Source organism: Tamandua tetradactyla, chromosome 19 (assembly GCF_023851605.1).
Source record: "Tamandua tetradactyla isolate mTamTet1 chromosome 19, mTamTet1.pri, whole genome shotgun sequence".
In the NCBI taxonomy this organism is placed as follows: Eukaryota; Metazoa; Chordata; class Mammalia; order Pilosa; family Myrmecophagidae; genus Tamandua; species Tamandua tetradactyla.
This window is the reverse complement of record NC_135345.1, coordinates 56,861,452-56,889,206: the sequence shown is the minus strand read 5'-3', so window position 1 is coordinate 56,889,206 and position 27,755 is coordinate 56,861,452. Positions and strand designations below refer to the sequence as shown.

Genomic DNA, 27,755 nt, shown 5'->3' with positions numbered 1-27,755 from the left:
CACTGGGCCCCGCTGAGGCAGGAATTGCCTGTAAATAAGGAGATATGTGCTCAATGAGCGTTGAAGGGCTGATTTATTAGTAAACTATATATAAATATCTTGTGCTTGAACTTAATGAAATCTAATTGCTGTTTAAAATCCTTTTTTCGTTTTCCTTGGGTTCTTGAGTACATAGATTTTCGGTTTGGTAAAGCTGCTGAATGCAATGGATCAGAAATGGATTAGCTTTTTCAAAGAGGATTTATTAAGTTACAAATTTACAGTCTTAGGAACATGAAAATTTCCTAATTATGGCATCCAGAGAAGACACTTTGACTGTGAAGAAAGGCCAAATGGGGTTTGTCTGTCATATGGAAAGGCAAATGGTGATGTCTCCTGTCCTTCTTTCCTAGCTTCTGGTTTCAAACAGCTCTCTCGGCAACTGTTTCCATTGGCTTTCACTCTAAATGTCTGTGGTTCCTTACTTAGCTTCTCCAGGACCGACTCAGTTTCATCTCTTAGCTTAGCATCTCCAAACATCTGTATTTTAATTTTCATCTCTCTGCTGCCTGTGTTGGCACTGAATTCCCTCAAAAAGTTCTCCAGGAAGGGATTAAAACCCACCTTGAATGGGCAGGGTCACATTTCCCTGTAAACAAGCTTATCAAAAGGTCCCACCCATAATAGTTCTGTACCCACAGGATTGGATTAGAAGAACATGGCTTTTCTGGGGTCCGTAACAGTTTCAGACCAGCACAGGTAATAATAAATAATTGGATTCTAATGAGGTGAAATGTTATGATATCCAATATAAAGATTAAAACAGTAATATTAAATTTTCTCTTTGTTTTGGATTTAAATCACTAAGCTATGGTGTACCAAATTTCAGGTACTGACTCCTCAGATATTATCAGAATAGTTTGTTGAGAAAACACTGCTGAGTTTTATTTCTTACCTTGGTACATGAGAATGCCATTTCCATGGAGTGTGATCTTAGAGAAGGAAGGACAAGGTCTGATTTTTGAGATTTTGTAGTGTATACTTTAAGGCAGATCTTTTGATACTGTTGTTTAATTTAAGGATTTGGTGAGGCTCATGATATAATAGTTTAGGATTGGTAGAAACATCAATATGAAGATTTTGAAGAGAGGGTTAAGGGAGTCTTGATATGTAAACTCATGATGCTTCCTGTAGTAGTGAACAATAAAGTTATATGCAGTTTTCATTTTCTTGGGCTAGAGTCTTCTGGAATATAGTTAATCTAATGAAGATAATGAAATAGTTAAGTCTTGTTAATGGAGATGGTAAGATGGGTTGTGTGGTTTTAGATATTTTTGTTATCAAATGTGACAGTACTACTCTCTGAAAGCAGCCTATGGGAATTTGATTTCCTTTTTATCTGTTTTACTTTGCTTTATTGTTATAATAAGAACATATAAATCATGTTGTTCATGCTTAGAGTTCATGGCACTCATTTTGCAAAGGCAGATATGATGTGTATTCCATATTCATAACATGGAATTGACCTGACCTTGAAATATTTTCCAGTCTTTCTAGATTGTGAAAAAAAAAATTAAGCTGAAAAGTTGCTTTTTGAAAGCAGTGCATCAATATATGCAGTCTTTGTGTATATGAGCAGAATCTTTAACTGTATGAGCATTTATGAGACTTTTAATTTTTAAAAAATTTTTTTGTGTGGACAGGCACCAGGAATCAAACCCAGGTCTCCAGCATGGTAGAGGAGAACTCGGCCACTGAGCCACTGTGGCCCACTGAGGCTTTTAATTTTAAGGGGCTCTTTTTATGTTTTGTGGAATGGTGGCCTAATTTGATTACCAAGTCAGAAATGAAATGAAATTTTAAAACTCCTTTTATCTCTGTCTAACAACAAAAATAATCCAGTTAAGGAAAAATTAGTAGTAAAACATTTCTTTCGATTATTTGTTTTTTTTTCTGTTTGTTTTCTTTCTCTTTAAATTCTGAAACTGGAATAGAATAAAGTCTGGCCAGCATCCAGTAATGTAATGGTCATAAATGTTCTTTTTCAGGATGTGTGTTTACCAAATATACATTTGCTTTAACTACGTTCTGTTTTGCTTTAGTGTCCTTTTTGAGATCACAGAAGAAGATGTCTTGTTTTTGGCTTCACCTCTGACCTTTGATCCTTCTGTTGTGGAAATATTTGTTGCTCTGTCAAGTGGTGCATCTCTGCTTATTGTACCAACTTCTGTCAAAGTGCTCCCATCAAAATTAGCTGCTGTTCTCTTTTCTGATCACAGAGTGACTGTTTTGCAGGTACATTTTAGAAGCAATTGAAATGTTTTGTCTTTTATTATTCAAGATATTAAGTGTTGTAGAACATTTTTTGTATTCCTGTAGTTCTTTATAATGAAATTATGATGATCTACTTAGATTATCACGAGCTGCCTCTTTATTGCATAATTTTGTTTATTTGTTTGAAAATGAAAAAGTAGTTAACTTTTTTCCTAGAAAATCCTTTTCTTGTGTTTTTTTTTAATACATACTATATATCTAGGGGAACTTGACTTTGATTCACATCTGTTGGAATATACTGTCTCTCCTGTCTTAATTTTTATTTATTGCATTTCCCAGTAAAACTAGTTTAAGTAATTAAAATTATAATTGAGTTAGACATTTAGATTTAAAAATTTTTACGACAGGGTTTTCTTTTTTTAGAGTATTAAATTTATTTTTTACTGTGAAATTTAACATATACCAAAAAGCAGTAAATTTCAAAGTACATTTTAACAGGTCATTTTAGAATAAAATTTCAAAGTATGGTATGGGTTACAGCTCTACCATTTCAGATGTTTCCTTCTAGCTGCTCTAAGACACTGGAGACTAAAAAAAAATCAGTATAATGATTCAGTAGTCATACTCATTACAGCAGTGTATTTTACATTAATCTATAGAAACAAAGAGTTTGGCCTTTTTATAGATTTTATAGATTTTTAAATGTATATCTGAATTAATGTGAGTACATAATTTTAACTTAAATACTGAAGAAAATTAGCACACTTCTATGCACGTTCTTATATGTGGGCATCTTAGATAATATTTCTTCACCATAAGTCTCAGTCCTTATCTGTAAATGGGAATAATACCCATCTTATATAGTTGTTGAATTAGTTAATATAGTTCATTATACTTATAAGACTTAAAGGAGATACTGTAGCATAGTTCCTGGTAGGTGTATGTGCACACACGTGTGCATCTTAACTATTAGTTAACTATTTTGATAAAGCAGGTTTTTATCTACTGTAATTAAAACTTAAGAGAATGTTAAATTTCTGCTCCAAGGACAAAATTTGACATTTTAAATTTAGTTTTTAGCCAATATGTTTTATCCTTTAAAAAAAAAAGAAAAAAAATGAATATAGCAATGTGGCTTGCTGGGGCCAAAGGTTATAAAAGCTCATCTGTTGGGGAATCGATCCATGAATCTGGGAAAGATTTTTAATATAAGCTTTATTTTCCTATAAAATTCAAGGAAGTATATGTTTCAGGGAACATTTGAAAAGTACCCCGATAGTGACACCTAGTAAAGAGAAGACTTTACTTATATACATCAAATCAGGGAATTAGCCCTCCTTAAGACTGATCCTCTTGCTTAATGTAATTAGCCCAATCTTAGATAAATTTTACTTTAGCAGTGGTTTTTAACCTTTTGGGGGGTCAAGATCCTTCCAAGAAACTGATGTAAATTGACTAACTCTCTTCCTAGAACACAGAAAATTTTTCATCCAATTTTATGGTGTTTTACTTAATTCACAATACTTCTTTGGAATTCTATCAGCAGATCATGTTTGACTTTGTTTGAATAAAGGAGAGAAGTACAGAAGCTGACAGGCTATCCTTTCCATTATGTAAAACACATAAGACATGTCTTTTTAATAGTGAATTTTAGTTTTGTTGTCAGGGTTTGTCTTTTCCCACCTCAGTCAAATTTCTTATCAAATAATACATGTCATCAAGGATTTCTGCTTTAATGCTAACAATTTTTAAAGTTTCTTATGCAGGTTTTATTTACAAATAATATTCCTGCCCAAATCTAATCCAATGAAGCAAGGATCTTAAAAGCTCTCAAAAAGAATACATGCTACTAAAGTTTTGAAAATTGGAAAGAATAGAACATATTGAGTTACTGTGGTGGGGGAAAGGCCCCAAAATACAATGTACTAAACTTTTAAAGAAATTAAGGTCTTATTTTATTTGTCAGGAGTGTAAGGTATTTCTCCTCTTGAGAAAGAAGGGGGCCCATATTTAGTTTCTTACAAATCTAGAGTATATATGGGTATTTTATATTTGATGTTCTGGGTAATAATATATTATTTAAACTTGATGAACTTTGAAAGTGATCTTTTAATTAGAGCAAATGCTTCAATTGCTAGATAGACACTATGCTAGCAGGATAATGTTTTTAGTTTTTACATGAATTTTTCCTTAGAAAATTTGGAAGAAACTTTAACATTCCCTGTTACTTTTTCCTGTTATTTGCTAAGCTCTATTTTTCTATGCTTAATATGATTAATAGCAAAGAATGTTGAATTTTGCCCCTTAATTTATCCTTTCAGTTTATGAATATCTTAAAACTGTCACTATGCTTTATCTTGCTGAATATTCATAGACATGTGTCCATTTGTAGAGTCCACAATTGAAATTATTCTTAACAACCCAAACTGGGTCAGGACATTTAAAATTGTTTTAGTGAAAGTGGCGATAAGGCTCATTATGATAATCATTTTGATAAGACATTTTTTATATCTTACAAAACTCTTAGTGAAAAAGTTAAGAACCTCATTTAGGATGTCTCATAAATAGGGTGGCTGTTATAATTTATGACCAGAAACCATAATCTTGAGAGTAAATGATTGCATGGAATGACTTCTGTATGGCCAGGTGAGAAGCTTGGCAAATCCTCTCCTCCAAAATTAACAGAAACATCCATTTTAACACTTTGGAAGTCAACCCAAAGTATTTGGAGTAAAAACAGCGGGACTCTTTAGTAGTCTGGCCTGGAGCAGATCCCACCCTGAGGTTGATTGCACTCATCCCCCACCAGCTCAGTCAATGCAGAGGTTCTGCCAGTGCCTACAGGTTGAAGGAGGCTCAATTTGGAATGGTAGGTAATGCCCGATACCAAGCATCATTGTTAGTAGAAATGATGATCTAGGAGATAGGTGAGCAGAGAGGAACAGTAGGTGTGGTTGTGGTAACAGCAAGTGCATTCCTGGCTATGTTAATCTGTTAGCTGCCAGAATGCAATATACCGGAACAAAGAGGAGTTTAATAAGTTTACAAAAGTGGAGTTTAATAAGTTCCAATTTACAATTCTTAGCCTGTGGAAATGTCCAAATTAAGGCATCCAGGGAAAGATACTTTAATTCAAGGAAGGCTAATGAACCTGCAACACCTCTGTCAGCTGGGAAGGTACACTAGTGTGTTGCTCCTAGGCTCCGTTGCTTTCAGTGTTCTTGTGGTAGTTCCTCACTTTACTTCTCCAGGGCTGGCTTTCATCTCTTGGCTTCCCTTGGCTCTCTCCATTTTCTGGTTTGCTTAGCATCTCATGGCCACATCTGCTGGGCTCCAAGCATCTCCAAACATCTGTGTGTCTGTTCTCCATAACACCTCACCTGTGTCAGCTCTGCGGTGAATTTTCTGTCAGCTCTCAGGCTTCTGTCATTTCTCTAGGCTCAGTCCTTTCTATCGTTTTTCCAAAATGTTTTCCTCTTTTAAAGGATTCCAGTGATCTAATCAAGACCCCCCTGGAATGGGTGGAGTCATATCTCCATCTAATCAAAAGATTTCACCCACAATTAGGCATGTTATATCTCCATGGGATGATCTAATCAAGAGTTTCCACAAATTCCCAAAATCAGGAATGAAAGAGGGGACATCACTACTGACTCTACAGAAATTAAAAGCATTGTAAAGAAATAGAACAACTTTCTGCCAACAAATTAGAAAACTTAGATCATGGACAAATTCTTAAAAAGATATAAATTATTGGGCGGGACACGGTGGCTCCGCAGGCAAGAATGCTTGCCTGTCATGCCAGAGGACCTGGGTTCGATTCCCGGTGCCTGCCCATTTTAAAAAAAAAAAAAAAAAAAAAAAAGATATAAATTATCAAAATTAACTTAGAAAATCTGATAAACGAGTAAAGAAATTTAACTATACAAAAATAATCGTTCCATGAAGGAAAAGCCCAATACTGATGGCTTCACTGTAAATTCTATCAAATATTTAAAAAGTAATAATACTAATACCTCAAAACTTTCAGGAAATATAAGAGAAGAGAGCACTTCTTAAGCCATTCTATAAGGCTGTTATTACCCTGATATCAAATCTAGATAAGTGCATCATAACAAACAAAAATACACCCAAGATCTCTCATGAACATAAATACAAAAAAGTTAACAAAATATTAGCAAAACGAATCTAGCAACATATAAAAAGAATTATACACCATGATTGTATTGGGCATCCCTAGTATGACTTTCAGGCTTGATGATTCACTAGGATTCACAGGACTCAGAAGGTGTTATATTCATAGATGTATGTATTACAATGGAAGGATTCAGAGTAAACCCAGCAGAGGTAAAAGGCCCATGGAATGAAATACAGATGAAAACAGGTACAAGCTTATAGCTTTCTCCTCCCAATGGAGCATCATGGGACATGCTTAATTCCCCAGCAGTTATGTGTAATAACACGTATGAAGTGTTACCAACTCTCCTGAACCTCCAGGATTTTTATTGGGAGTCAGTGATATACTTAGGCCTGTGTGACTGAACTCAGTTACTCAAGCAGCATTGACCATAAATCACATTGTTAGCATAAATTATCTGTTCTTAAATGGTACAGCATAACCAAGGCCTCAGGCATGCAAAAGCACTCTAATCTGACAGAATATTCCAAGAGTTCTACTCCTAAAAGCTGGCCAAGGATCAGTCTGAAAACAAGCCTTTCTTGGGAATATCATGGTTTGAGCAAACCAGGCCTAATCAGTTAACCTTTTGTTGTACAATGACCAAGTGGGATTTACCCTAGGAATACATGCTTTATCCCAAAATCTGTTGATATTTTATACTACATAAAAAAAAGAGCAAAACTCACATGATTATCTCATAGATTTAGAATGTTTGACAAAATCTAACATCCACATAATAAAAATTCTCAACAAACTAGGAATAGAAAGGAACTTTCCCACACTAATTGTTCGGTTTGAAATGGTTGTGTACCCCAGAAAAGCCATGTTCCCATGCTCTTTAATCCTGATTCAGTATTGTGGGTGGGACCTTTTGATTAGGTGGTTTCCATGGAGATGTCCACCCATTCAAGGTGGACTGCTTACTGGCGTCCTTTAAGAGGGAACCATTTTGGAAAAAGCTTCAGAGTCCACACAGACACAGAGACCTTTGGAGATGCAGAGAGAAAATGCCCCCTGGGGAAGCCGTTTGAAAGAAGACAGTAGGAAAGAAAGCTAGCTATGTGCCTTCCCAGCTGACAGAGGAACCCCAAACGTCATTGGCCCTTTCTTGAATCAAGGTATCTCTGGAGGCCTTAGTTTGGACATTTTTATGGCCTTAGAACTGTAAACTTTTAACTTAATTCCCTTTATAAAAGCCAACCCATTTCTGGTATATCGTATTTCTGGGAAGAATTAAACTAAAACACTGATGAAAGACATCTACAGAAAACAAACAAACAAAAAACATAGCTAACATCATACTTAATTATGGAAGGCTGAAATGCTTTCACCCTAAGATTCAGAACAAGGTAAGGATGTCTGCTTTTATCACTTTTATTCCAAATTATGGTGGTGATTCTAGCCAGTGCAATACAGCAAAAAGAGAAAAGTAAGAGAAATTAAAAGCATCCATATTGTGCACGAAGAAGTAAAACCCTCTTTATTTTGCGATGACATGACCCTGTATATAGAAAATCTCAGGGGAAGAAAACCTACTAGATTTCATAACCAAGCTTAGCCAGGTGGCGGATACAAGATCAATATACAAAAATCAATTGTATTTCTATGTAATAGCTATAAAAAATCTGAAAAGGAAATTAAAATAATAACATCCACAGTAGCATCAAAAACAATGAAATTTTTAGGAATGAATTTAACAAAAGATGACCAAGACTTGCATACTGAAAACCATAAAATATTGCTGACATAAATTCAAGACTTGATAAATGGAGAGACGGTTCTTGTTCATGGATTGCAAGTCTCAGTATTGTCAAGATTGAAATTCTCTCCAGTTTAGTATATAAATTAACAGTTCCTATCAAAATCCCATTTGACTTCTTGTCAGAATTGACAAATTGATCCTAAATTTTATATGGAAATACAGAAGACCGAGATAGCCAAAATAATTTTGGAAAATAGAACAATGTTGCAAGACTTATACTGCCATATTTCAAAACTTACTATAAGCCGGACTTATCAATTCACCGTGGTATTGATAAAGTGATTGGCATATAGATCAGTGGAACAAAACTGAGAGTTCAGAAACAAATTATTATATTTTGTGATCAACTGATTTTTGACAAAGGTGGCAATGGGGAAACATACTGTTTTCAACAAATGATGACAAAACAATTGGATATCCACACACAAAAAGAAAAAAAAAAGTTTAGATCCTTACACTTTTTACAAAAATTAACTCTAAAAAGATGAAAGGTGGAAACTATAAAACTTCTAGAAAAAAACAGAGGAGAAAATTTTTGTTAACTTTGGGTTGGGCACAGTTCTTGACACCTAAAGCCTGATCTGTAAAAGAAAATTAAAACTAATCTACAGTGACAGGAAAATAGACCAGTGGTTTCCAGGGTGGAGGTCCTGTTGGAAGGAACACTTACATTGGGGCACAAGGTAATTTTGGGGGTGATGGATATTTTTATTATTTTGATTGTGGTAATGGTGTCATCAGTATATACATATATCAAAACTTATCAAACTGTATACTTTAAATATGTGTAGTTAACAATGTCAGTTATACCTCAATACAGCAGTTTTTAAACATCTTTATTCATGTTGTCTTGCTTAGTCTCATTTTTTAAACCTTTTCATGTACTTTTTCTTCTAAGAGCTAAAAGGATAGGAAATAAGATTTGATTTGTATAGATGTTGTCCTTTTTATCTTTTTTTTCTGGCGGGGGCGGGGGCAGTGCATGGACTAGGAATCGAACCACCTGGGTCTCCCACATGGCAGGTGAGAATTCTACCACTGAACTGGCCTTGCAACTCCCTAAAGGAAGGTTTGTTTGTGTTTGTTTTTCTTTTAATGTACAATTTGCTCCGGGAATCAAACCCTGGTCTCCCGCATGTCCTTTTTATCTTTAAAGCCTTTTTTTCAAAGTATTTTTTCTTAAGTTTTTTTCTAAAACAAAATCAATATCCACATTAAGAAGGTAATGCTGCCCCAGCAGTTTTCCAAATTAATCTGACATTTAATAAATATAGCTTTGATTTCCATGTGGGCTTCATATGTTAAATTTTGAACTAAGAATCGCTGGGTTTACCTTTTTTAAAAAGTGAGAGGAAATAAATAATTTTTAATGTATTTACAGGCAACACCAACATTGCTTAGAAGATTTGGATCTCAACTGATCAAGTCAACTATTTTATCAGCCAGTACTTCTCTTCGAGTATTAGCCCTTGGTGGTGAAGCATTTCCATCATTGACTGTTTTCAGAAGCTGGAGAGGAGAAGGCAATAAAACAAAAATATTTAATATTTATGGTATCACAGAGGTATCAAGCTGGGCAACCTTTTACAGGATTCCAGAAACAATTCTTAACTCTACTTTGAAGTAAGGATTTTAATGATGTTAAGTAGGGTAAAGAGAAAGTGTATCTTTCCAAGATCTTAAAACAAATAGTATTTTTATAGGCACTAGAGTAATAATTTTAGAGGCATTATTTAATCTTATATTTGAAGCTGAAACTCCAGAACATTTTTTACTACATGAACTTTTTGTCACTAAACAGTAATTAATAGCCTGTATGATAACTTTTCCATCTAATCTTTTCATCTTGGCAGTCTTCGAATTATGGAATAACAAAAATGTTTTTCTTTATTTAGTACTATGTGATTTAAATACATTGAAAAATATACTATTCAAATGAAAAATTTTAAATCTGGTTTGGGTTGTTGTGTTTTTCATAGATGTGAATTGCCTTTACAACTGGGATTTCCACTGCTTGGAACAGTAATTGAAGTCAGAGACAGTAATGGTTTCACAATTCAAGAAGGCAATGGCCAAGTATTTTTAGGTTGTTTTATATTTGTTAATTAGGAGTTCATTTTTTTAAGAAAAAAATATCTATGTGTTATTCTTTTCCTGATTTCTCTTAAGTCCAGTATTCTTTTCAGTGATGATGTTTTAATTTTATCCTCATAGTCATGAAACATTAAATAAATTACCATGATTATTTCAGATGGCAATGTCTAAGGGAAAATATAAAGTTAATTTAAAAACTACCTGTACCTTTACATTTGTATTTTTAGCTAAAATCTATTTAATCAGTATTTTAATAATTTTTAAATCATATATATTTCTAGAAATAAATTTTGTTTTATTTATTGGCTTCTTTACTGAGGTTACTTTACCTAATTTTATCAGATAACAGTTAAAAGTAAGTCCCCTGTTTAATAGAAATATTAAAATTTTTAAACTCAGTATTAATTTCTCATGTCTTAGAACTGAACTTCTGCAGATGTTTTTGATTTGATGATTTTTTATGTAAATTCCATAGTTTCTTTTTATTACGTTGATGTTTTAATCTTGTGAAGGGGGCAGAAACCGGGTATGTTTTCTTGATGATGAAATGACAGTACCACTCGGTACAATGCGAGCCACAGGAGACTTTGTGACTGTGAAGGATGGAGAAATATTTTTCTTGGGACGAAAGGACAATCAGATTAAACGTCATGGGAAGCGTCTTAACATTGAGCTTGTGCAACAGGTAGAACTATATAAATATTAACTATCCTTTAATATATGTATACGGTATTGGAGGCCACCATTACCAATTTTCTGTGCCAAGGTTCTCTATCAGTAGTTTTTAAACCTAAGATTTTTATTTTAATGATGAATTACAATTAAAGATATGGGCAATTCAGTGTGCCCCTTATTCCCAGTGTGAAGAAATGATTTTTTTTTTAATAAATGACATAACTAGTACTTCAATAACAGTGAAAATAAATGGCTTATTTAACGTGAGGAGCTTTTTGAAGCTTTTTGGAGTTTTTGAAAAATATTAAGCACACTGTATGATAGTAACAGTAACTATAGCAAAATTTTTTTCTAAAGTAATTGTGAATCTTAAAACTTAATTTGACTGTATTGAATTCAGACATGATAAGTCTGAGCGTGTGGAAGTTTGTTTTCAAATGTCCACATTGGCATATTGGGATAATCTCTCTCATAGGTTGCTGAAAGACTTCAGCAAGTGGAATCTTGTGCAGTTACATGGCATAATCAGGAAAAATTAATTCTGTTCATGGTGTCCAAAGAAGATTTAGTAAAGGATTACATCTTTAAAGAACTTCAGAAGTATCTTCCAAGTTATGCAATCCCAGATGAACTTGTGATGATTGATACGCTACCATTTACACCTCATGGTAAAATAATTTAAAGCAGATATATTTCAGTTCCAAAGAATACTAACTATATTCATAACTAGTTTAAATGTCACTTAAATCCTTAATATCACAAGATGATACTAGCATTTGTTGCAATACACCTCTGTTAAATGCTTTATATAATTAATTCATTTATCTTCAGAAAGGTGTTTGAATAAGTGGTGTATTTATTTAAATAGGAATTTATAGATGAGGAAAATAAGACTTAAAGAGATTAAATAACTTTCCCAGAATCACATAGTTGGTTGGTGGTTGAGTTGAAAGTCTGTCTAGGACTGTTTGACTTTAAAACCTATGTTCTTAACTACCATATTTTATTACCTTCCCATTTTCATCTTTATTTAATATTTACTTTGAAGTGTTGTAATTGCTCAGTTAACAGTATTATGTCTTTAGCTCTTTAAATCAGATTACATTAGTTCTTCCCTCCCCTTTTGCTTATTTATTACTTACTATATTTTCAGTAGTATGAATTGCTTTCTTTAGACTTGATTGTCTATGACGAACTCTTTATAGAATTTCTAAGCTTTAAAATGAAAAATATATGTGTTCTTATGTCACATGAAGATATGAAGGCTTTGATCTGTAATTAAAAAGTTATTTCTCCTCTATATTAAGGCAAAATTGATGTCTCTGAGTTAAACAAGATTTATATAGACTACATAAACCTGAAATCTCATAGTAAACTCAGTGAAAAAGAGGAACTTTGGGATAAATTACAGCATTTGTGGAAGGTACAGTATTGAAGATACAAATTTGTTACTAAAAAGAGGTCATTTGATACCTTTAGGGAACAAAAACATCTTAATTAGTTTTATAAATTTTTCTAAGAATGTTAATGCTGCCCAGATGGTAGGTATATAGCTTCATTTATCCAATTTTTATTAAAATAAGCATTAGGTTCTATACTGTGAGATAGATTAAGCTGTGAAAAAAGAAATGCAAGTAAGATGCTCATAAAAGCAGACAAAGCTACCCATGGCATATGCTTTTCCCTAAGAGTAGCAGTGAAGTATAGTAGTAATCATGTCAGAGCTGAGAAAATAGCCAAATCTTGCTGTACCACAGTATATTATACTCAGGGCTTACATCATTATTCCTAAAGAACATTTGTTAAATAGCATGTGTACTTCCATTTAAAGCTATTTTTATAACCAGTGGGCTGTCCTGTTCTTGAGTGACACTCTTCATTGCAAGGCTACCTCTCTTATTTGAAGAGGAGAAAGTAGAGTAATACTCAGGTATCCATGAACAATATCTTTGCCTTCAGCTTTCCAGCATTCTTAAGTCTACTTTTGCACCACTATCAAGAAGAAAGCATAGAATTTTTCATAAACTGACTAGACTAATTCCTGTAGTAATAACAGTCAGCTTTTGTAGTTACAGAACTAAATTGAAATTAATTTTTGACCTATTTAAAAGTATGCCAAAAGGGAGGCTTGTCGCCCCTTTTTTTCCCCACACTAAATTATTCGCTTATCAAAGATGATCGATAACTTTAAAAGTAAATGTATATAGAGGTGCACAGGTGGTTCAGTAGTAGAATGCTCACCTTCTATGCAGGAGACCCGGGTTCGATTCCTGGACCAAGCACCTCAAAAAAAAAAAAAAAGTAAATTTATATATGTATATTTTACCAAGGGGAAAAATATATTATTATTTTCTAAAGAATACTTAAAAGAGGTTGTAATTATATCGACTTACTTGAAAATGGAGGATATTTAGACAAGTGTTATCCATTTCCTTTTCACATTATTGTGAAGTAATTTTTATTTATATGAAGCAGATAAAGATATTACCCACATATTATAGAGATTTAATATAATAGTGTCTGGTAGGCTCAATAATTAGTAAGTCAGATGTTTTTATAAGTTCAGTTTACCTATTATACAGGTAGGAAAACTGCTTCAGATGCAGGTATATTTTGCAGTTATAAAAATGAGTTTGGGGGCTGCGAGGGTAGTTCAGTGGTAAAATTCTCACCTGCCATGTGGGAGACTGGGGTTCAATTTCTAGCCTGTGCACTTCGCAAACAAACAGAGAAGCCAACAAAACAAACAGAAAATTCAACAAATGGTGCTGCAATAACAGGATATTCACATGGAAAAAGAATGAAATGAGACTCTGCCATACAGCATAGAAAAAAAAATAGTTTGCAGTAAAATTTGTAGCATGGTGATAGTCTCCTTCAGTATCAAAGAAAATAATACTTTAAAATTTAATTATTAAAAATACTTATTTTGCATGTCTTGTGTTCATGTCATGATTAATATAGGTACTGTCACCTTTATATATTACTTGCGAATGTTGAAGTCTTTCTTTTTAGGCATCTACTTCACTGTATTTCTCCCTTCTCTCATTTTAGTCTATTCTCAGTCTTTCAGAAGATCCTTTGAAGGTTCCGGAAGAGTCACTGTTCTTAAATAGTGGTGGAGATTCCTTAAAGTCTGTACGGCTTCTCAATGAGATTGAAAATCTGGTTGGCAGATCAGTACCTGGGCTTCTGGAAATTATTCTCAGCAATTCAATTTTAGAAATTTACCATCATATCCTTCAAACAGTATTTTCGGATGAAGACCTGCCACTCAGCAAGAGTTACGCCACAAAAAGAAAACTCAATGACATTAATCAAGAAGAAACCAGTGGAAAGTCTTTACGTCGTAAATCCGATATGCCTTTAAATTATGACAATGAGATAAATGCTTGTATTGCACTAAGCAGAGGGAATCAGATCTTATCTCTGCATACTGCTAGGTTTTTAACTAAATTAGAACATTGCCCTTCAGCCCATTCTTCAAATTTAATTTCACAGACTGATATTCAAAATATGAAAAACACAAATCTTTCAACTCTTATTGCAAAGTCAGAGGAGCTTTCCTGTATTGCAAAAGATTCTGAAGAGAAGAAACTTACCATAGGAGCTGAGAAACTGGAGTTACGTGTGAGGTGGAGGTCAGACACAGGCAAATGTGTAGATGCTTCACCTCTGGTTATAATACCAGCTAGTGATAAGTCATCTGCAACTGTATACATTGGTTCCCATTCTCATAGAATGAAGGCAATTGACCTTTACTCTGGGAAGGTGAAATGGGAACAGATTTTGGGAGATAGAATTGAATCTTCAGCCTGTATATCTAATTGTGGAAACTTTGTTATAGTGGGTAAGTTTCTGAATTTAAAGTTTGCCGGGTTTGTTAGATTAAATTACTGTGTGATAATATACAGTAATTGTATAATAATATACAGTAATTGGTAGGTCCTACTTAAATAAAAAAAGCAATGTATGGTGGGTTTGGTTGCTGTTAAAGAATAATGGTTAACCCCATGGATTACCATAGCTTGGGGACGAGCAATGTGGGTCTAGGGGTCAGAGTCCCTGGATTGGAACCTAGCTTCATAGCTATGACTAGTTCTGTGATCTTTGGCAAATTGCTGAACCTCTTAGAACTTCAGTTTGAGATTCATGCACATTGTTGCATGCATCAGTAATTTCTTTTATTGCTGAATATTCTTTTATGTGGATATGCCACAGTTTGTTTATCCATTCACTTTTTTTTTTTATTAATTAACGGAAAAAAAGAAATTAACCCAACATTTAGAAATCATACAATTCTACATATGCAATCAGTAATTATTAATTATCCATTCACTTTTACCTGTTTCCAGTTTTGGAATAAGGCTGCTGTAAGCATTCATGAACAGTTTTTTGTGTGTGTGAACATGTTTTTATTTCACTTGGGTAAATACCTAGGATAGAGATTGCTGGGTTGTATGATAAGTGTAGGTTTAACTTTAACAAAAGGTCACTTTATTTCTCAAAGTGACTGAACCGTTGTGCATTACCATCATCACTGTATGAGAGGTTCATACCTGTTCTGCTCCTTGGCAGTATTTGGTATTGCCAGCTTTAAAAATTTTTTTTTTATTTATTCTACAGATGTGGAGTAGTATTTCATTCTGGTTTTAATTTGCATTTCCCTAATGACTAATGATATTAAGCATCTTTTCATGTGCTTATTTGCCATCCATATATCTTCTTTTATGAAATATTTGTTGACCTCCTTTGCCCACTGTTTTTTATTGTGTTTGTTTTCTTATTATTAAATTCTGAGAGCTTTTAATGTATTCTGGCTATGAGTCCTTTCTCAGATATATGTTTTGCATATTGTTTTTTCCCAGTCTTTGCCTATTCTTTTCATTCTCTTAACACGGTGTCTTTAAAAGAGAAGTTCTTGGGTGGGCCACAGTGGCTTAGCAGGCAGAGTTCTCACCTACCATACCAGAGACCTGGGTTCGATTCCTGGTGCCTGCCCATGCAAAAAAGTAAAAAAAGAGGTTTTCATTTCAGTGAAGTCCAATTTATCACTTTTTCTTTGTGAACAATGCTTTTATTGTTCATTGTTGCTTAATCCAAGGTCACAAAAATTTTATTCTATATTTTCTTTTAGCAGTAGAGTTGTTTTTTTAATCTACACGTTTTATTGAGAAATATTCATATACCATATATTCCATTCAGAATATACAGTGTCTCTCAGTATCATTATTTAACTATGCAATCATTGTCACATTCAATTTTAGAAAATTTTCAGTGCTCCAAAGAGAAAAACAACAGTCACATAAAAAAGGAAAACCCAAAATACCCCATATCTCTTATGCCCTGGTATTATTGACTCCAAGTATTGGCGTGGTATACCTGTTGCTGTTGAAAGAATATTAAGGTATAACTGTTAAATATGTATGTAGCAGTAGGCTTTTTTTTTTTAATTGAGCTGAACTGAAAGAAATTTTTCAAAGCCCAGCTGAGTTCTGGAATACTCTACTACTTAGGACATTTTTCTTCCTCATCATTCAGCATGTTACTACTATCAATTAAGCGCTAACTCCAGGGGAAAAAAAAAACAACACAGGAAGCATACTGGAAATTGGGATTCAAGTGAGAAGCAGTACCTTTGGCTACAGGTGGAACCATCCACTTAATTGTGGGCCAGTGAAATTGCCTTAAGTTTTATCCCCAGGTTCCACTGCCACTGATTTACATAAACTCCAGGGAATTGTAGATTTTGACCAGCCCTATTACAACTAGATTATTTTGACTACACCAGGGTCAGGGACTCCTGCCCTATTTACTCATCTGTAGCAGCAGGCTGAGAAAGGTGGTTTAAGTGTTTAGAGCACAGGTTCTGGAGCTTGACTTAGATTCAAATCCTGGCTTTGCTACATATCAGCTGTTTAGTTTCACCCTAGTAACTTAATCTCTCTATGCTTCAATTCATCATCTAAGAAATGGGGATAATAATAGTGCTTGCCTCACTTCGAGGATTAATGGGTTAACAGATATAAAATAGAGTAGCACCTGATACAGTAATAGGTCAAGGAATATTGGCATTCCTTGAATACCTTCTATGTTGGATATTTTTCCACATTATATTACCTTAATTCTTACAATAATACTTGAAGTAGATGCCACAGTATTTAACAGAAGAATAAATTGAGGCACAGTAGTGCTGGGTAATTTGCCCAGATATTGCCATGATGACGTTTGAATTCAGGACTGTCAAAGATTTTCTCCACTGCAGCATGTTTCATTGTTTTCCTGGTAATAATGTACTTTGGAGTATATTTAGAAAATAAGGTGTTCCTACTAAATAGGTATTTTATGCAAGTGATTATTGTTGTTTCTCCTTCACATTGCTGAGATTTAAATCAGATGAGCTCAAATACACATGTAAAGAGAGAGAGCATCAAACATAAATTCTCATGATTTTGTATAAAGAATTGTTTTCCAGTGACAGATATATCTAAATCTCATCTTTTATATTATGTTTCTCTATAGGCTGTTATGATGGATTTGTTTATGTTTTGAAAAGTAATAGTGGAGAAAAATACTGGATGTTTGCCACTCAAGATGCTGTCAAAAGCTCTGCAACCATGGATCCAATCACAGGACTCCTTTATATTGGCTCTCATGACCAGCATGCATATGCTTTGGATATTTATGTAAGAAGTCACTCTGTCAGTCTGCCACACCATAAGTATAGATGATTATGGAACTATCTTCTGTTGTTGAGTCAGGGAGCAAGTGTTAACTGTTTCCCAAATTTAGCATTGTAGATAGGAAAGAATAAGGGGTTAATTGAATTCATGCCTTAGACATTTTTAACTTCCTTACCAAATTTTCCAGAAATACATTTTCTACTTAGAGTTTTGAAATGTAAACAGCTTAGAATTATGATCTTGATAATAGAAAAAAAAAAAAACCAAAGGAAAAATCAATGACTTGATTATATAAACAAAAATTTTTTATAACATGAATTATAAAATTAAAAGAATCAAGTTGGGAAAAATATTTGAAACAACTGTGACATTTAAAACTCATTTATAAGTATAATTAAAAATAAAGAGCAAATATAAATTAATAAGAAAAACATTAAAAGCCACATATAAACAAAAGGAAAATAAAATTCATGGTACCTAAAGAAGAATGACAGGTAAATATATTTATTTGAATGTTTTATACCTTTAATAATCAAAGGAATGAAAATTTAAAACCATAAGATAGACAAACAAATGGTATTAGATTAGAAAAAATATTAAAATGATTACGTTGAAAGCTGATGAGAGTGTTAGGTTGTGACTTGGTGAAGCCTCTAAGGAAAATAACTTTGCAATAGGTAATATTTTCATATCCTTTGATCTCGTAAAATTCTTCCAGGAATCTATTCTGGTAAAACAATCAGATACATCGACAAATATACATACTAAAATATCTTCAGGGCAGTGTGACGGTGGCTCAATTGCCACTGAGAATTCTGTCTTGGAGACCCAGGTTCGATTCCTGGTGCCTGCCCATGCAAAAAAAAAAACAAGTGTCTACTTCAAGTTGTTTATAATGGCAAGAAATGACTTCCAAATGATGTCAGTAAGGAAGAGAAATTATTTTTGTTCATTTGAGATAATACTGTGCATTAAAATGATATTTATGCATTTTCAAAACAGGTGAGCAAACAAGATATCAGGTTGTATATTCAGAATGATCTCAACTGTATTAAATCATGTGCGTATGTACCTAAAAGATCCAAAGGGAAATTGCTAAAACGTTAACAGTGTCTCTGGGTCTTCTTTATTCTAAGCCTTTGTCTTCTGTACACTAGCCTGTTTTCCACAATGGGCATATATTGCTTTTATTATAAAGTATACTAAAAATAAAATGTATGTAAATTGATGTCAACAGATTGTATAAATAGTTATCATGAGGAATAGAATATGTAGGTTTGTTATCTTTTAACAAAAACCAATTCATTTCCTTTCTCATTTGCAGAAAAAGACATGTGTTTGGAACTTAAAATGTGGAGCAACTATCTTTTCTTCTCCTTGTTTGACCCTGAATCCACATCACTTATATTTTGCTACACTGAAAGGACTTTTGCTGGCTGTAAATCCTGTAGGCATAAAATAATATGTATTGATTTTCCTATCTTTTCTCTAATATTCTTTTAGTTGGGGTTTGAATTCTGAAAGCTTGAGGTAGTTTTCAGTTAGATATAACCCAGGTAGCACTGAAAAATAATTCATTAAAAATAATACACATAAAAAAAAAGATTGACATGCAATCTAGAAAGATGAGAAAATTTAAAGTTCTTGTAAATTATCTTCTATTTTTTTTTAAATTGGCAGAGTTTTCTCAATCTATTCATGTTCATCCTAAGGATAGTTCTTAATATACTAGCTATTTCTTTGCTGGTTTTATTGTGGGTTTTTATCCTAGCTCTCATAAATAGCACTGATTAATTTTATAATTGTGTCTTTGTACTTGAGCTTCATTTTAAATGTCAACATGCCATTGTAATATATTATGATGTTTTTAGCTCTGTCCCTGAGAGCAAAATGATTTTAAATGGTAATAAATTTATTTTTGCCCTTGACAGGCTACTGGGAACAGAATATGGAAATATTCTTGTGGAAAACCACTCTTCTCTTCTCCACAGTGTTGTCTACAGTATATTTGTATTGGTTGTGTAGATGGGAATTTACTCTGCTTTACTCATTTTGGAGAAAAGGTGAAAATTTCTAGTTCTCTTTCACATATCTTTCTCAAAGGCAAAGTTGTAAGTGAGAACTGAAGTAAATTTTTTTTTATTAATTAAAGAAAAAAAGAAATTAACACAACATTTAGAAATCATTCCATTCTACATATGCAATCAGTAATTCTTAACATCATCACATAGATGCATGATCATCATTTCTTAGTACATTTGCATCGATTTAGGAAAAGAACTAGCAAAAAAACAGAAAAAGATATACAATGTTAATATAGAGAAAAAATTAAAAATAATAATAAAAAAAGACACAAACAAACAAAAAAAACTATAGCTCAGATGCAGCTTCATTCAGTGTTTTAACATAATTACATTACAATTAGGTATTATTGTGCTGTCCATTTTTGAGTTTTTGTATCTAGTCTTGTTGCACAGTCTGTATCCCTTCAGCTCCAATTACCCATTATCTTACCCTGTTTCTAAATCCTGTTGGTCTCTGTTACCAATGACATATTCCAAGTTTATTCTCGAATGTCGGTTCACATCAGTGGGACCATACAGTATTTGTCCTTTAGTTTTTGGCTAGACTCACTCAGCATAATGTTCTCTAGGTCCATCCATGTTATTACATGCTTCATAAGTTTATTCTGTCTTAAAGCTGCATAATATTCCATCGTATGTATATACCACACTTTGTTTAGCCACTATCTGTTGATGGACATTTTGGCTGTTTCCATCTCTTTGCAATTGTAAATAATGCTGCTATAAACATTGGTGTGCAAATATCCGTCTGTGTCTTTGCCCTTAAGTCTTTTGAGTAGATACCAAGCAATGGTATTGCTGGGTGGTATGGCAATTCTATATTCACTTTTTTGAGGAACCGCCAAACTGCCTTCCACAGTGGTTGCACCCTTTGACATTCCCACCAACAGTGGATAAGTGTACCTCTTTCTCCGCATCCTCTCCAGCACTTGTCATTTTCTGTTTTGTTGATAATGGCCATTCTGGTGGGTGTGAGATGATATCTCATTGTGGTTTTGATTTGCATTTCTCTAATTGCCAGGGACATTGAGCATCTCTTCATGTGCCTTTTGGCCATTTGTATTTCCTCTTCTGAGAGGTGTCTGTTCAAGTCTTTTTCCCATTTTGTAATTGAATTGGCTGTTTTTTTGTTGTTGAGTTGAACAATCTCTTTATAAATTCTGGATACTAGACCTTTATCTGATATGTCGTTTCCAAATATTGTCTCCCATTGTGTAGGCTGTCTTTCTACTTTCTTGATGAAGTTCTTTGATGCACAAAGTGTTTAATTTTGAGGAGCTCCCATTTATTTATTTCTTTCTTCAGTGCTCTTGCTTTAGGTTTAAGGTCCATAAAACCGCCTCCAATTGTAAGTTTCATAAGATATCTCCCTACATTTTCCTCTAACTGTTTTATGGTCTTAGACCTAATGTTTAGATCTTTGATCCATTTTGAGTTAACTTTTGTATAGGGTGTGAGATACGGGTCCTCTTTCATTCTTTTGCATATGGATATCCAGTTCTCTAGGCACCATTTATTGAAGAGACTGTTCTGTCCCAGGTGAGTTGGCTTGGCTGCCTTATCAAAGATCAAATGTCCATAGATGAGAGGGTCTATATCTGAGCACTCTATTCGATTCCATTGGTCGATATATCTATCTTTATGCCAGTAACATGCTGTTTTGACCACTGTGGCTTCATAATATGCCTTAAAGTCCGGCAGCATGAGACCTCCAGCTTCGTTTTTTTTCCTGAAGAAGTTTTTAGCAATTCGGGGCAGCCTGCCCTTCCAGATAAATTTGCTTATTGGTTTTTCTATTTCTGAAAAATAAGTTGTTGGGATTTTGATTGGTATTGCATTGAATCTGTAAATCAATTTAGGTAGGATTGACATCTTAACTATATTTAGTCTTCCAATCCATGAACACGGTATGCCCTTCCATCTATTTAGGTCTTCTGTGATTTCTTTTAACAGTATTTTGTAGTTTTCTTTGTATAGGTCTTTTGTCTCTTTAGTTAAATTTATTCCTAGGTATTTTGTTCTTTTAGTTGCAATTGTAAATGGGATTCGTTTCTTGATTTCCCCCTCCGCTTGTTCATTGCTAGTGTATAGAAATGCTACAGATTTTTGAATGTTGATCTTGTAACCTGCTACTTTGCTGTACTCATTTATTAGCTCTAGTAGTTTTGTTGTGGATTTTTCCAGGTTTTCGACGTATAATATCATATCGTCTGCAAACAGTGATAGTTTTACTTCTTCCTTTCCAATTTTGATGCCTTGTATTTCTTTTTCTTGTCTAATTGCTCTGGCTAGAACCTCCAACACGATGTTGAATAATAGCGGTGATAATGAACATCTTTGTCTTGTTCCTGATCTTAGGGGAAAAGTTTTCAATTTTTCCCCATTGAGGATGATATTAGCTGTGGGTTTTTCATATATTCCCTCTATCATTTTAAGGAAGTTCCCATGTATTCCTATCTTTTGAAGTGTTTTCAACAGGAAAGGATGTTGAATCTTGTCAGATGCCTTCTCTGCATCAATTGAGATGATCATGTGATTTTTCTGCTTTGATTTGTTGATATGGTGTATTACATTAATTGATTTTCTTATGTTGAACCATCCTTGCATACCTGGGATGAATCCTACTTGGTCATGATGTATAATTCTTTTAATGTGTTGTTGGATACGATTTGCTAGAATTTTATTGAGGATTTTTCATCTATATTCATTAGAGAGATTGGCCTGTAGTTTTCTTTTTTTGTAATATCTTTGCCTGGTTTTGGTATGAGGGTGATGTTGGCTTCATAGAATGAATTAGGTAGCTTTTCCTCCACTTCGATTTTTTTGAAGAGCTTGAGGAGAGTTGGCACTAATTCTTTCTGGAATGTTTGATAAAATTCACATGTGAAGCCATCTGGTCATGGACTTTTCTTTTTGGGAAGCTTTTGAATGACTGATTCAATTTCTTTACTTGTGATTGGTTTGCTGAGGTCATCTATTTCTTCTTGAGTCAAAGTTGGTTATTCATGTCTTTCCAGGAACCCATCCATTTCATCTAAATTGTTGTATTTATTAGCATAAAGTTGTTCATAGTATCCTGTTATTACCTCCTTTATTTCTGTGAGGTCAGTGGTTATGTCTCCTCTTCCATTTCTGATCTTATTTATTTGCATCCTCTCTCTTCTTCTTTTTGTCAATCTTGCTAAGGGCCCATCAATCTTATTGATTTTCTCATAGAACCAACTTCTGGTCTTATTGATTTTCTCTATTGTTTTCATGTTTTCAATTTCATTTATTTCTGCTCTAATCTTTGTTATTTCTTTCCTTTTGCTTGCTTTGGGATTAGTTTGCTGTTCTTTCTCCAGTTCTTCCAAGTGGACAGTTAATTCCTGCATTTTTGCCTTTTCTTCTTTTCTGATATAGGCATTTAGGGCAATAAATTTCCCTCTTAGCACTGCCTTTGCTGCGTCCCATAGGTTTTGATATGTTGTGTTTTCGTTTTCATTTGCCTCGAGGTTACTAATTTCTCTTGCAATTTCTTCTTTGACCCACTCGTTGTTTAAGAGTGTGTTGTTGAGCCTCCACGTATTTGTGAATTTTCTGGCACTCCACCTATTACTGATTTCCAACTTCATTTCTTTATGATCCGAGAAAGTGTTGTGTATGATTTCAATCTTTTTAAATTTGTTAAGACTTGCTTTGTGACCCAGCATATGGTCTATCTTTGAGAATGATCCATGAGCACTTGAGAAAAAGGTGTATCCTGCTGTTGTGGGATGTAATGTCCTATAAATGTCTGTTAAGTCTAGTTCATTTATAGTAATATTCAAATTCTCTATTTCTTCATTTATCCTCTATCTAGATGTTCTGTCCATTGATGAGAGTGGTGAATTGAAGTCTCCAACTATTATGGTATATGTGTCTATTTCCCTTTTCAGTGTTTGCAGTGTATTCCTCACGTATTTTGGGGCATTCTGGTTCGGTGCATAAATATTTATGATTGTTATATCTTCTTGTTTAATTGTTCCTTTTAGTAGTAGATAGTATCCTTCTTTGTCTCTTTTAAATGTTTTTCATTTGAAGTCTAATTTGCTAGATATTAGTATAGCTACTCCTGCTCTTTTCTGGTTGTTATTTGCATGAAATATCTTTTCCCAATCTTTCACTTTCAATCTATGCTTATCTTTGGGTCTAAGATGTGTTTCCTGTAGACAGCATATAGAAGGATCCTGTTTTTTAATCCATTCTGCCAGTCTATGCCTTTTGATTGGGGAATTCAGTCCATTAACATTTAATGTTATTACTGTTTGGATAATATTTTCCTCTACCATTTTGCCTTTTGTATTATATATATCATATCTGATTTTCCTTCTTTCTACACTGTTCTCCATATCTCTCTCTTCTGTCCTTTCGTGTCTGACTCTAGTGCTCCCTTTAGTATTTCTTGTAGAGCTGGTCTTGGTCACAAATTCTCTCAGTGACTTTTTGTCTGAAAATGTTTTAATTTCTCCCTCATTTTTGAGGGACAATTTTTCTGGATATAGGAGTCTTGGTTGGCAGTTTTTCTCTTTTAATAATTTAAATATATCATCCCACTGTCTTCTAGCTTCCATGGTTTCTGCTGAGAAATCTACACATAGTCTTATTGGGTTTCCCTTGTATGTGATGGATTGTTTTTCTCTTCCTGCTTTCAAGATCCTCTCTTTCTGTTTGACCTCTGACATTCTAACTAGTAAGTGTCTTGGAGAACGCCTATTTGGTCTATTCTCTTTGGGGTGCACTGCACTTCTTGGATCTGTAATTTTAGGGTTTCATAAGAGTTGGGAAATTTTCAGTGATAATTTCTTCCATTAGTTTTTCTCCTCCTTTTCCCTTCTCTTCTCCTTCTGGGACACCCACAACACGTATATTTGTGCGCTTCATATTTTCATTCAGTTCCCTGATCCCCTGTTCAAATTTTTCCATTCTTTTCCCTATAGTTTCTGTTTCTTTTTGGAATTCAGATGTTCCATCCTCCAATTCACTAATTCTAGCTTCTGTCTCTTTAAATCTACCATTGTAGGTATCCATTGTTTTTTCCAGCTTTTCTACTTTGTCCTTCACTCCCATAAGTTCTGTGATTTGTTTTTTTAGTTTTTCTATTTCTTCTTTTTGTTCAGCCCATGTCTTCTTCTGGTCCTCCCTCAATTTATCGATTTGGTTTTTGAAGAGGTTTTCCATTTCTGTTCGTATATTCAGCATTAGTTGTCTCAGCTCCTGTATCTCATTTGAACTATTGGTTTGTTCCTTTGACTGGGCAGTATCTTCAATTTTCCAAGCGTGATCCGTTATCTTCTGCTGGTGTCTGGGCATTATTCAGATTTGCCTGGGTGTGGAACCCACCAGGTTGAAAGATTTTTCTGTGAAGTCTCTGGGTTCTGTTTTTCTTATCCTGCCCAGTAGGTGGCACTCGTGGCGCTCGTCTTTCTGCGGGTCCCACCAGTAAAAGATGCTGTGGCTCCTTTAAATTTTGAAAACTCTCGCTGTAGGGGAGGTTCGCCAGCCGAAGCGGCTTGGGGGAGTGCCGATCCAGATCTCCCATCCTGCCCGGGAATCCGCGCGTGGGGAGGGTCGCCGGCCTCCGCGGCTTGGTGGAGCGCCTGTCCAAATTTCCCCTCCGGCCCGGGGCGCCAAGCGTGGTGGGGGCGCGCTGACTTCCGCGGCTTGGGGGAGCGCCTGTCCAAATTTCCCAGCCGGCCTGGGGCGCCAAGCGTGGTGGGGAGGCACCGGCCACCGTGGCTTGGGGGAGTGCCTATCCACCATTCCCAGCCGGACCGGGAAGCCACGTGTTTGAAATGGACCCCGGTCGCTGGTCTCCGCGGCTTGGGGGATCTCCGATTCAATTCTCCCAGCTGGTCCGGGGGGCCACGCGTGGGGGTGTAGGCGCCAGCCGCCGCGGCTTGAGGGGATCGCCTGTCCAATTCTCCCAGCCGGCCCGGGAGGGAGGTAGGGAGGGACTCTGGCCGCCTGCCGCCCCGGCCCGGGGAAGCCCGCACCCCTTGGTGATCTCACCGCAACGGGTTCTCCCAGCCAGTCAGCCGTTCCAGAATGGGGTACGCTGTCTTCTTGGTCTCTGTTGTGGCTCCGGGAGCTGTTCTGTACCGTTTCTACTTCCCTAGTAGCTGTTCTGGAGGAGGAACTAAGACCCGCGCGTCTTACTAAGCTGCCATCTTCTCCGGAAGTCTGAAGTAAATTTTTGAACATCATTATTCAACTCTATGTGTAGAAAACTAGTTCTCTTTAATTGTCAAGCTATGGGTTTCTGAATTTTTAGATGATACTTTATAGGCTTAATAGCTTTCTACCCAGTTTTACCTGTTTTAGTCAATTTTACTGAAACTTCTGTTGAGGTAAGTTTTAAAGAAGGCCTCACTTTTTACTATGAAAGCCCAGATCTTTTGTGTAGCTACAGTTCCACTGTGTGGGCATGCCAACACTCAACTTTGTGACTGACAGGATAGACTTCTTCTGGGTAAATACCAGAATAGAACTTTATTTGGAATTTTAATCTCCATTTCTTTTAAGTACCCACAACTGACTATCATTTGTGGTACAACTTCAGCTTGTGTTTGATTTGGGAAGTTATTTTGTGGACTTGAGAGTGTGCTAGCACTAATGTAAGTTAAACCATTGATGACCGGGGTTGATTCTACATTCACCCTGCATAGCCTTACAGTTCCTTTTGCTTTGTGCAACAATTCCTTTTTGATGACATCTTTTATTATATTCACCTAATATTTTTATTTACAAAGTAGTTTGAATATGTTCTCACTTCTAGATCCATAAGAAGTAAGAAGAGGCAGATGCCAATACTCCTGTTTTTTTGTGTTTTTTTTTCTGGATAAGCCATAGAAAGATTAGAGTTAGTCTATCCTGACTTGGATTGAATTGAGATTATAAATCATATTGTGAACATGCCCATTGTTCTTTTTTTTGTTCTTTATTATGTGGCTTTTACTTAGAATTTTGTCTTTTCTTTCCTTTTCTTCCGAAACTTCAGGCTGGTAGGTTTGTCATTAGTACCTTTGAAATAAGCAAATAGTATATATCTACAGGGAAGACATACAGCTCTTTGGTTTGTTTAAAGTTCTAAATTAGTTATCACTCATAAACTCTTTCAATTCACTTACTTCCTTCTCCCCATATTTGGAGAAAAGAGTGGGATGCAAGTTTTAACAACATACATTGAAAACACAATGCAGTTTTGTCTTTGAACTCACTATTTTTGGAACATACTAGGAATAACTTTTGGTGTTCAAAATTAATTTACTTAATAATATTGCGTAGTGATGAATCATGTAATAATAATGTTCTAGTGCATTTTGTCTTAGAGTAAGAGCTTCTTGAAGCTTTAATCTAAAGGAGAATTGATGCAATTAGATGAATGAATGATCATTGCTTTTATTACCCTCTTTAGGTTTGGCAGTTCTCTACCAGTGGACCAATTTTTTCATCCCCATGTACCTCAGCATTACAGCAAGAGATATTTTTTGGTTCCCATGATTGCTTTATCTATTGTTGTAACATGAAAGGTCATCTCCAGTGGAAATTTGAAGCTACTTCAAGGGTATATGCAACACCATTTGCTTTCCATAGTTACAACCATAGCAATAAAATATTGCTGGCAGCAGCATCTACTGATGGGAAACTGTGGATCTTGGAATCTAAGAGCGGACAACTGCAAAGTGTATATGAACTTCCTGGAGAAGTCTTCTCTTCTCCTGTGGTCTGGGAATCTATGCTTATTATTGGATGTAGAAATAATTATGTTTATTGTCTGGATTTATTGGGTGGCAATCAAAAATAATCAGGTGCAGTCCTTACCAGCATTCATCTAGTGATAGTTGGAAATATTATTTTACAATTATAGAGCTATGTGGATAGTCTTATTTTATATTAAAGAGTATATTTTGATTAAACTTGCCTACTATACTTTATTGGAAAACAACCATATTTTTACTTCCTCTGGGAGCAACAAAAGTTGTTCACAGAAGTTATTTTGAGAA

The 27,755-nt window shown here is 34.7% G+C and overlaps 1 protein-coding gene across 11 annotated transcripts in view; it reads left to right on the top strand.

The window, feature by feature from the left end:
• Positions 1-27,668, top strand: part of AASDH (aminoadipate-semialdehyde dehydrogenase) — a 35,318-nt gene extending 7,650 nt beyond the window's left edge. For 8 of the 11 annotated variants that reach the window (XM_077136946.1, XM_077136942.1, XM_077136944.1 and 5 more), the window contains 11 exons: positions 2,082-2,274; positions 9,577-9,818; positions 10,175-10,281; positions 10,802-10,974; positions 11,440-11,632; positions 12,272-12,387; positions 14,019-14,814; positions 17,487-17,650; positions 18,972-19,094; positions 19,579-19,710; positions 27,167-27,668. In XM_077136946.1, the coding sequence (XP_076993061.1) occupies positions 2,082-2,274; positions 9,577-9,818; positions 10,175-10,281; positions 10,802-10,974; positions 11,440-11,632; positions 12,272-12,387; positions 14,019-14,814; positions 17,487-17,650; positions 18,972-19,094; positions 19,579-19,710; positions 27,167-27,556 (2,629 nt within the window). In that variant the 3' untranslated portion in view covers positions 27,557-27,668. Of the gene's footprint in view, positions 1-680; positions 739-2,081; positions 2,275-9,576; positions 9,819-10,174; positions 10,282-10,801; positions 10,975-11,439; positions 11,633-12,271; positions 12,388-14,018; positions 14,815-16,231; positions 16,372-17,486; positions 17,651-18,971; positions 19,095-19,578; positions 19,711-27,166 lie in introns of those variants that run through there. The other 3 variants (XM_077136949.1, XM_077136951.1, XM_077136950.1) reach the window with 3 other exon arrangements.
• Positions 27,669-27,755: the final 87 nt, after the last annotated feature.